The sequence below is a fragment of the Coenobita brevimanus genome, chromosome 5, assembly GCF_032717465.1.
Source record: "Coenobita brevimanus isolate Jiangsu-jjx chromosome 5, ASM3271746v2, whole genome shotgun sequence".
Lineage (NCBI taxonomy): Eukaryota > Metazoa > Arthropoda > Malacostraca > Decapoda > Coenobitidae > Coenobita > Coenobita brevimanus.
In genome coordinates, this window is record NC_136958.1 from 3,210,310 (window position 1) to 3,221,659 (window position 11,350).

Here is an 11,350-nt window from a genome sequence, read left to right on the forward strand (position 1 = left end):
GGGTGAGTGAAAGGTTGAAATGGACAATGGATGGTTGAGAGAAAGAGATGAGGCGAAACAAGACCTACTAGACAGATAGATAGATAGATATTTAGACTGATAGATTAACTAATTGATTGTTAGATTAACTGATTGATTGACTGAAGGTTAGGTAACATATATCCCCAGAAGAGTACTTATGAAGTTATATTTATTGGTTTATTTGTGTACTAGTTATTATTTGTTTATCTTTACTTGGTCAGTATCACGTCAGCCTTCATCACATTGTTAATCCGATAATGATAACTCTACAGAAGGCTGATGACTTTACGAAAATAGATATAAATGAGACGTATGTGTGGAGAGTTTAGTCTGTAATAAAAGCGAGAATATCAAAGACTTTAATGATGAGTGAAAGGATATATTGGCAATTCCACTGTGTATCTTCTAATTTTCCGTGTTCCTATTATTGGATCTCTCTCTCTCTCTCTCTCTCTCTCTCTCTCTCTCTCTCGTCTCAATTTCACCCCCTCTTTCCCCACCACTGTTCCTTTCTCCACTCCTTTTGTTCCCTTGTTAGCTTCCTTTTGCCTCTCCCCCCCTTTCAGTTTCGCCCCCTTTTTTGTGCCCATTCTTTTTCTCCCTCCCTTAGCTCCTCCCTCCCTGCCCCCTCTCTCTCTCTCTCTCCCTCCTCCCCTTCTCTCTTCCTCCTCCCTCCTTTCTCAGTTCATCCCTTTGTACTCGTCTGCCCCTCTCATTCTTTCTCCCCTCCCATTTTTTTTTATTCTCTCTCTCTCTCTCTCTCTCTCTCTCTCTCTCTCTCTCTCTCTCTCTCTCTCTCTCTCATTCCTTTACCATTTTCATCAGCTTTTTTCTTTCATACTCTTTCTCTGCCACGTATAATCTCATTCCCTCTTCCTTTCCCTTCTTCCAAACCCTTTCTTCTTTTCTTCCCTTTCTCCCTTTTCCTTTGTCTTTTCTTCTTTCGTTAACTTTTATCTTATTATCTACTCTCGTCTTTCTTGTCTTCCCTTTTACTATTCACCCTTACATCCCCTCTTCCTGTCTCACACTTCCCTCTTCCTTCCTTTCTTCTTCTCCCTCCTTCCTCTTCTCATCCCCCTTTCACCCTCTGTTTTATCTCTCCCTCGTTGTCTTCCTGTTTTTCCTCCGTTTACTTCCATTTTCTTCCTCTCCTTATGTTTCTTCTCTCTCCTTATGTTTCTTCTCTCTCCTTCTTTGCTTCCCTCCTCTCTCACTGCCTTCTTACCCCTGTTTTTTCTTCCTTCCTCCCATATTCTTCCTTTATACTCTTCCACCTCCCTTTTCTTTTTCTTTTCCCATCTCCCTTTTTCACTATTTTCCTCCTTTTCTCCCCACTTCTCTTCTCCACCTCCTTTTCTCCTTTCTCCTCACTTCACTTCTTCCCTCCCCTCATTCTTCTCCCCCATCTTCCCCTCCCACTCCTTCCCCTCCCCCTCCCCCTCCCCCTCCCCCTCCCCCTCTCTGCTATCACGCACCCACCAAGTTATTAAAAAGTCAATACCAGGGAGCCCAGTCCCTCCTTCCTTCCTTCCTTCTTTTCTTCCTTCCTTCCTTCTTTCCTTCCCTCTTTCCTTCCTTCAGCATCAGGGAATCCAGAGTCTCCTTACTTCCCTCCTCTCTTCCTTCATTCTCTTAACGTTATTCATTCTTTCTTTCCTTCCTTCCTTCTCTGTCTCCCCCTTCACTCTTGCTTTTAACATATATATATACTTAATTTTCTTGGTAGTCTTCGTTTTGTATCATACTTTCCTTTCTTTTTTCTTTCTTCAGTTCTAGGGAGTCTGTATTCCTCCTTCCCTCCTTCCTTATCTTTCTTTCTCTCTTTTTCTTCCTTCCTGCCTTCACTTTGTCTCTTTGCTTTTATTCTGTTTCATTTTTTTCTGTAGCATTTACTTTCATCTTTATTTCTTTTTTTCTTTCATTATTTTCCTTCAAGTTTATCACTCCCTTCCTTCCGTCCTTCCTTCATGCCGTCTTCAGTTCTTTCCATCCTTCCTTCCTTCCTTCCTTCCATCCATCCATCCATCCATCCATCCTTAATTCCTTCCATATTTCCATCCATCATCCTTTAATTCCTTCCTTCCTTCATCCTTTAATTCCTTTCTTCCTTCCTTCATCCTTTAATCCCTTTCTTCCTTCCTTCATCCTTTAATCCCTTTCTTCCTTCCTTCATCCTTCCTTCTTTCATTCCATCCATCCTGCCTTCCTTCTTTCTTGCTGTCTCTTTTTCAGATTTCTCGCAGTTCATCTCATCCTCATTTCCTTTCTTGCAGGTTAATTATGCTTTCTTTTGATTCCCTTTATTACCTCTCTCTCTCTCTCTCTCTCTCTCTCTTGCTTTTTTTCCTACCTTCATTCCTGTGATTCCATATTATTTTCTCCTTCTTCTTTCAATCCCTCCTTCACTTTTTAGGATTCTTCTCTCTTTCTCTCCTCTCCTTCGCTCCTTCATACTCTTCATTTGTCTTCCTTCTCTCTTCTTCCTTCCCCTCTTTTCCTTTCCTCCCCCACCCCATCCCAACATCCCCCTTCCTCTGCTTTTCACTCCTGCTTCATCACCTCCCCATCCCCACTCCATCTCACCATTCCTCCTCCATCCACCTAACTCCCTCTTTATATTCCTTCATCCCCATTTCCCCATCCCCATTGCCCCATTTCCCCATCCTCATCCCATTTTCTGACTGTATTCCTTATTTTTACCTCCCCAGTCTTCCCACCCCACCTCATTTACCCATTTTTCCACACCTCATCCATATCTCGAAGTTCTACTACTACTACTACTACTACTGCTGCTGCTACTGCTACTACTACTACTACTACTACTACTACTACTACTACTACTACATTCTTTCTTCGCCCCTCCTTGCCACTACCACAGATGCCCTATCCACCCCTCCCCTCATTTCTTACTCCACATCACCACAGCCTCCACACACCCCACATCCAAATCCACACCACATACCCATCCCCACCACATACTCGAGCCCTTACATTCCAGTCCACACCTCATACCCATCCACACCACAAAGCCATCCACACCACATCCCCATACACATCCACACCACATACTCCACCCCTCACATTCCATTCCTCACGACATACACCTTCCCAGTTTTCTCTTTGGCCTTTCCATCTCCACCCCCCCCCACTCCACCCTGCCTTTTCCTTCCCCCTCCCCTTCTACACATCCCCACCTGCCTTCACATCCTCCTCCTTACCCTCTACACCCCTCCCCCACACTCTCTCCATCTTCTAATTCTTCTTCCCGTCCTCATCAACCTCTTTCTCTCTCTCTCTCTCTCTCTCTCTCTCTCTCTCTCTCTCTCTCTCTCTCTCTCTCTCTCTCTCTCTCTCTCTCTTACACACACACACACACACACACACACACACACACCATCTTCTAATCTCCCCTCCCCACCTCATCACCCCCCACCCATCATCACACACACTCCCTATTTTCTAGTTCCCCTTCCTTCCCCCTCCCCCCACCCCATCCTTCCCTTACCTGCACCATCTCCCCCTGCCTTCCCACCCCACCCAACCCCACCCTTCCATCACCAGGCTGCCCCTCCCCTCTCCCCCCTCTTCCATCCCCTCCCCTCCCTCCCTCCCTTCTCATAACTCTTGCTCTCGGCCATTGCGCAAGGGAAAATGGCGTCCAGTTTGTACGCACATACGCACACACACGCACACAGCACCGGGATGTGTGTGTGTGTGTGTGTGTGTGTGTGTGTGTGTGTGTGTGTGTGTGTGTGTGTGTGTGTGGTACTGAAGTTGATTGTTTGTAGGTAGGTAGGTAGGTAGGTAGGCAGGCAAGCGGCATATTTAATGATTGATAGGCAGACAGGGAGGTAAGTGGGTAGGTAGGTGGTATATGAAACGGTAGGTAGGTAGGTTAGGTAGGTCGATAAAACATTACCGGTAAGTAGGTAGGTAGGCAGATAGGTAGGTGGGCAAAATATAGTAGGCCAGTAGGTTAGTTGGTAAGTTGAATATAATGGTAGGCAGTTGTAGGTAGAGACAGATTTAACCGTAAGTAGATAGGTTGGTAGGTGGGTAAGTAGGCAAAATATAATGGTGAATCGATGGGTAGGTTAGATGTATTGAAAGATGTGTTTGAGGAAGAGATCGAAAACGGTAGGTAGGTAGGTAGGTAGGTTGTTGAAATAGTAAGTAGGTAGGAGGTAGGTATTTGGAAACTTAGTAGGTAGGTAGGTAGACATCGAAAGACGTAAGTAGGTGTGATGGTAGACAGGTTAGTAGTTGCAGTGGCATGTAAGTAGGTAAGAGGTAGATGAAACAGTAGGTAGGAGAGTAGGTGGAAGCAGGTATAAAATGACTGAGTTATCATCATCATCATCATCATCATTATCATCATAATCATCATCATCATCATTATCATCATCATCATCACCATTATCATCATCATCATTACTAGCTACTTCATCATCATCATCACTACCATTATCATTAGCCACGTACTTCATCATCAATATCATCATCATCATCATCATCAACCATATTTTCATTACCTGTAGTGGATCGAGCGTGCGTGTATAAATTACCACGCTCATTACAGTGCTATATAAACAGAAGGATTACCATGTTCACCTGCTATATAAATCACCTTGAAGGGGTCTGCCTAGTTATATGAGCTATGAACACGATTGGCTGGGCACAGGCGAAGTCAGAAGTCAGTCTAGTATTTCGCCTCACGTTTTCCTCCTCTGACTGATATTCCCGAGCTTAGAGAGGCTTGGTATGTTTCTCTGGTCTTAGGTGATTCTCTTTGATATGATGCGTCAGGGAGGAAGGTGACTGGACATGCCCTAAGTGTGAAGTAGACGCAGTGTAATGGTAGTATTTTTGCTCCCGACTGTACGTGGCATTACATTAGGGCCGTGTGTGCATTGTGGAAGCAGTTTGTATGATTTGCTAAATGGGTGGGGGGATGGGGGTTAACGGGTAGAGGGAGGGGGTGTTAGTTCAGGAGGAATGCAGATTACGAGGAAGTGTTATTAGGGTGTGTGTGTGTGTGTGTGTGTGTGTGTGTGGGTGTGTGGGTGTGTTGTGCAAGGGGTAGGTGCTTTGTGTGTATGTTTGTGTGTATATTTTATGTGCCTTGTCGACAGTAAACATGGCAATTACCGTGCATTAAGATGAATTGGCTTTAACGATCTCGATTTACTAGCTATATAAACAGAGTGGAATTTATACACTTTAATAGTTAAAAATTCATAGGTCGTATACATTTGCCCTTTGAAGGTTGGCATAGGTACATAAAAAAATAATGGCCTTCCTTATTATCACTGTGATGTATTGCAGATTATTGTAACTTGATCGAAGCCACTGGTACGATACTAGTTCTCACACAGACAAACCCATCCCATCTCAGATAACCCATCCTTCTATTCTCTGTTACATGCCCACCCAGCCTTCCTTCAACCCTCCATCCCACCTGTTCAGTCACTCACTCGCCCACACACCTACTCACTCACTCACATGCTAAATCACCCCATCCCATCACCTCACCCTCCTTCTCATTCTTTCTAAATTGACTTCCTTCCCTCTCACTGAATATAACGCGACCCCCCTCCCCCCTTCCCTCTCACAAGACGACCCTCCCTCTCCCTGTCACAATCCCACCTCCCTCTCACAATTCCACCTCCCTCTCACAATTCCACCTCCCTCTCACAATTCCACCTCCCTCTCACAAAACTAACCTCCCTCTTACGAACTCACCTATCCTCTCCTCCACCAGCTCACCCTTTGCAATAGTCACGGTCATCTCTCTCCCACACTACTCTCCCTTCCACTCATTCTCATAATCCCACCCTCCAGCCCACGAAGCTCACCAACTTCATCCACTTATCCATCCTCCCTCCCCCTCTCCCACATATATTTTTTCTCCCACCTACACGCTTTACCCTCCTACTATCTCACCCACCAACTCACCCCACCCACTCACTCACCCATCACCCCATCGCACCCACCTTCCTTAACTTCTCACCCACACACTGTCTTCTACCCACACCCACACCACCTACTTTCTTTCACCTCCCACCCATCTACACATCCACCCACCACCCCCACCATCCTTAACCACCTCCTCACACAATCTCCCACCAGTGTTATTCCATACACCACTTTCCCACTCACTCACCACACCCACCCCACACCCACCCACACCCACACTCACCTGCGTCTGTGTGAGTCCCAAAGAGGCGGCCAGTTCAGCACGTTCAGGTAGGGAGAGGTACTGTGTGCGCTGGAATATCTTGTTGAGGTGCTGCAGTTGCAAGGAGGAGTAGATGGTGCGGGGTTTACGCATCTTCTTGCCTTTCCCGTTCACTCGCACGCCGTCCAACTCGTGCTTGTCTGCAGAGGTGGGGAAGAGAAGGGGTTAGAGAGTGATGCTTAATTTCATTTCTATTTTTATTATTATTATATTGGTGATGTTGTTGTTGTTGTTACTGCTTTGTTGTTGTTGTTGGTGGTGGTGGTGGTGGTGGTGGTGATTATTATTGTTGTTATTATTATTATTTTTATTATTATTATTATTATTGTTATTGTTGTTGTTGTTGTTGTTGGTGGTGATGATGATGATGATTATTATTATTATTATTATTACTCGTTTAAAGGCCGCCTTCAGCGGCCTCCGCTCGATGTTAAAAGGCTGGAAATGAGTCATAAATCGGGAACCATTGGCCCGATTGGACTGGAAATTGTTTTATTCTTCAAGTTAGAGCATTTTAACGGTACCTTGCTTTAACAAAAATTGCGCTACGTTGTGCAGTTTTTGTTGTGTTACGGCAACAAACCAACAAACATACAGAAATCGGATCATAATGATATAGATTATTATCATTATTTATTCCTTCAGCACTTGACCTAAAACTGCCATGTCTCCGTCTTTAATGCTGAGTGAAGGTATGCAGTATGTGTGTGTGTGTGTGTGTGTGTGTGTGTGTGTGTGTGTCAGCAGAAACAGAGAGAATGAATGTAAATGTAAGAAGCGGAGTAGAGAGTTAGAGTGGAGGAGAGACTGCCTAGCTTTGGGGAGAAGGATGGGGAGAGTGGGGAGTGGTTGGGGAGGTTAAATAATGTGCATGAAGGAGGGTTGGTGAAGGGGAGTTTTTTGGGGTGCAGGGGAGGGGTGAGGGGGGTGTTTTAGCCGGAGGGAGGGGAGGTTTTTGTGGGGGAAGGGGAGATGGGATGAGGGGAGAGGGTGATGTTTTGAGAGAGAGGGAGAGAGAGAGAGAGAGAGAGAGAGAGAGAGAGAGATTAGGGGACACTCCGGGTTTCACGATAAATAAAATATGATAAAAAAAAAAGTGATCGTGCTGAAAGGGTCAAAGTGAGAGATATAACTAGACTTTTCCTTTCCACCCCTTTTCCCCTTCTTCCCTTTCCTTTACCTTACCCTCCCCTCTTTCCCCCACCCTTTCCTACCCTCCCTTCTTCCCCCTTCCTTCCCTAACCCTTCCCTCTTTCCCCTTCCCTTCCCTAACCCTCCCCTCTTTCTCCATTCCTTCCTATGTCCTCTCCTTTCCTCCCTGCCCTCCCCTCCCCTCCTTCCCCAAGTCTCTCATTACGTCTCCCCCTCCCCTTTACCCCCACCCCCACCTCCTAAATCTCTACCAATAACTTAGTGTGATTGGCGAGGATTCTCTGTCCCCTGCAGTTACACGGGGGGGGGGTAATTGGAGGGGGGGCGTAGGGGGGGGACCGTTTGATAGATGGATAGATGGAGAGTTGATTGATAGATAGGTAAATAGGTAAATGGGTGGAAAATGGATAAGTGAACAGTTGGAGAGAGAGAGAGAGAGAGAGAGAGAGAGAGAGAGAGAGAATGCAATTTCACTGTCTCAATGGTTCAGATGAAATTATAGTCACTTATTGAAAGCGTTTATACATCCATCCATCCATCTATACCTATCTATCTACCTTATGTCTTGTCTATCCATCTATCTGTCCGTCTGTCTGTCTGTTTTTCTGTCTATATCAAATTATCTTTTTTGTCTCCTGGTATAAAATTGATGTAAAAATATAGAATTACTCAGAAAGTGATAGTTTTTTTATTTATTTATTTTCAGTTTGTTACCCAGAAATCGGACGGCGACTGTGGAAAAGGTAAGAAGAACGAGTTTTGTTTATTATTATTATTATTATTATTATTATTATTATTATTATTATTATTACCTCCGCCATCGACGTTGGAGGTTATGCATTCACTTCTGTTTGTCTGTTTATTAGTTTGCTTATCCACAAGACATGTCAAAAAATTATAGTTGGATTTCAGTAAAATTTTTTGGATATGTGGGTCACGGCCAAGGAAAGGTTGGTTAAAATTTGATGTGAGTTGTCTGGTATAGGCGTTGGCGGAGGTATGCCCTCTGTGAATGCGCTTACCTTGTTTGTGTGTGTGTTTGTGGAAAGGGAGGTGGGGGTCGAAACGTGTGCACATCATATTGGTAAGTCTGTTGAAGTTTATATATTAGTATTATTGTGTGTGTGTGTGTGTGTGTGTGTGTGTGTGTGTGTGTGTGTGTGCATTTACTTGTGTCTGTATTTTTTATAACTTGTAATATCATTTGTGTGGCCGTATCAGTGAACGTATTTAGGAGGGTGTGTTAAAGGGTATGTATGCATGTACGTAATGTGAATGTATACCTGTTAGTATGTATGTATGTATGCATGTATGTGTGTAAATCTCTTATCCTGATGTGTGTTGAGACTAATGTGTTTATGTATGTATTTATGCAGTGTATGCCTGTGTACGTTTCTGATAATTAAGAGTGATGGCTGTGTGTGTGTGTGTGTGTGTGTGTGTGTGTGTGTGTGTGTGTGTGTGTGTGAGAGAGAGAGAGAGAGAGAGAGAGAATAAAGGTAGGAGTGCATACATAATAAGGTGACCCCTAAACTTTCCCACGCTCTGCCCAGGTGAGCTTCTTAATTACCACATCCAGGTGACCAGGTAGGCCTTGGATAGGTGGCCATGAGAGAGAGAGAGGGAGAGAGAGAGGGAGGGAGGGAGAGAGGGAGAAGGAAATGAGACAGTGAAGGCAAAAAAATAGGCGAGAGAGAAGGGAAGTAAAGGAAGAGAGAGAGAGAGAGAGAGAGAGGGAGAGAGAGAGAGAGAGACTAGGAGGGAGGAAGGAAGGGTGATGGATGGGTATGCAGATGGAGTAGGGAAGGGAAGGGTCGTGGGAAAGGTAGGAATGAAGGGGAAATTAGTGAAGTGCATGGATGGATGGATGGAAGAATTGATGGATGGATGAATAGGTTTTAGGATGAATAGGTGGATGGATGAATAGCTTTATGGATTAACAGTTGGATGGATATGGATCTGGGTGACTGGATAGATGGATGAATGGATTTTTGGATAGACAGATGGATGGATGGATGGGTGGATTTGTGGATGGATGGATGGTGGATGGATAGGTAATGTGATGAAATTGTAGCTAGACGGATGGATCGATTTACTGATAGATGCATCCATGGAATAGATGAATAGATTGATTTATAAAGATTAAGGATGGGTGGATGAATGGATGAATGAATGGATGGATGGATGGATTTATGGATAACTAGATAGAAATACATACAAATAGACGGAATAAAAAATGAAGTGGAAGGTGAGAGGAAGGCTGGAAGGAGGAGAGACATGGAGAAAGAAAGGGAGATAAGGAGGGGAGGAGGTAAGAAAGGAGAGAAAGTAGTCAGGGAGGAAGGAAGGAGTGACGGGGAGGAGTGGGCGCCGAAGAAGAAAAAGGTAGGAAGGAAGGAAGGAAGGCAGGGAGAGAGAGAGAGAGAGAGAGAGGGATGGAAGAAAGAGAGGAGCATAGGGAGAGGCAGGAAAGTAGGCAGAGACATTGCATGGCCTGTAAGGGTTGTGCTAAATACTAGGTTACCAGGGTGAGGCAGAGGTAGGCAGGGAGGTGAGGCAGGAGGTTAGGCAGGGAGGTGAGGCAGGGAGGTGAGGCAAGAGGTTAGACAGGGAGGATAGGCAGGAGGTCATGATGGAAGGGGAGGCAGGAGACCAGGCAGGGGGGATAGGCACAATATTAAGTATAGAGATGGAAGTAAGAACAGGAAAGAGGGAAGGAAATAAATAAAGAAAGAAAGGAGGAAAAGGGTGATGGGAAAGAAAAGGGAGAGAAGAAGGCAAGGAGGAAAGGGGTTGAGGCACGATCGGAGGGAGGGAGAGAAAGAGAAGGGAAGGGAGGGAAAGGGAGAAGGAAGGGAAAGAAGGATATAGGTAAGAAATGGGAAGGCAGGGGGGAAAGAAGGAACATTGTTTTGGAAGGTCCGTAGTGTCCCTTCGTTAGCGATTTATTTTTCATTTTCCGCCTTAACCTCAATTTAAAGACATTAGAAAATATTGTAAAGTCTGAAGTTTTGAAACCGTGAAATGGCTTCGAATATCACACAATATTTTTTAGTAATATAATTTTTTTAGAGGAGATGAACAGAGGAAGGAAAAATAAATTATATGCTTAAATATTTCCATACCTCAGAGCCATATAAAGCCTGTTAAATTAAGCCATTCACTCTTGGGATTTTGTGGGAAAATTTTAAAGACACTAAAATATTCTGAGCAACACAAGAACCATTTATTTCCTTTGAAAAGTATATGAAGCCTTTCCAACGCCTTTAAAAGCTATACAAAGCCTATTTAATGCCAGGTAAAAGGATGTAAAGCAAGGTAAAGCCAGGTGGGACACTTGAAAGACAGATCCAGGTGTAATTAAAAGATAGAATAAAGCAAGCCGACCAGAAACGATTTTTAATAATTGTCCATTGGATTATAAAACCGTGTAAAGCCTGTCCAAGCCATAGATTAATTGTTCAAAGCCTGGGAAAGCCACATAGGAGCTTTGTAAAGACGAAGAAAGACGTGTAAAAATTTATAAAGAAGAACCACATTAAGCTCATAACAGTCCTTGAATAGCCCTTTTGAAATAGAAGGCTTTTAAAAGTTCTAGAAAGCCATTTAAAAGCTCTAGAAAGCATTTAAAAACTCTAGAAAGCCATTTAAAGGCTCTAGAAAGCATTTAAAAGCCTGTTTTTGTCATTTAGGTTTCAGAAAGACATTTAAGTGTATAAAATTCTGTATTAAGCCGATGAAGGACATAAAATCTATTGAATGCCCGAAAAAGCCTGTGAATGTTGTACGAGATCCGTCTAAAAGCCTGACTAAGCCGTGTAAAGCCCGTTAAAGCCGTATAAAGCCGGGTGGGTCGCTAGAAAAGCCGCTACATCAATAGTTAAAGTGAAAGATGGACATTACAGCTGATTCTGCTAAACTACAGACCACCAAAAT

General features: G+C 44.0%; 1 protein-coding gene across 1 annotated transcript in view; it reads right to left on the reverse strand.

Annotated features, from left to right (window-relative positions):
- LOC145397849 (uncharacterized) overlaps positions 1-11,350 on the reverse strand; it is a 132,510-nt gene that overhangs the window by 45,784 nt on the left and 75,376 nt on the right. The window contains exon 3 of the mRNA XM_080270887.1: positions 6,224-6,402. Coding sequence (XP_080127013.1) covers positions 6,224-6,402 — 179 coding nt within the window. The remainder of the gene's footprint in view (positions 1-6,223; positions 6,403-11,350) is intronic.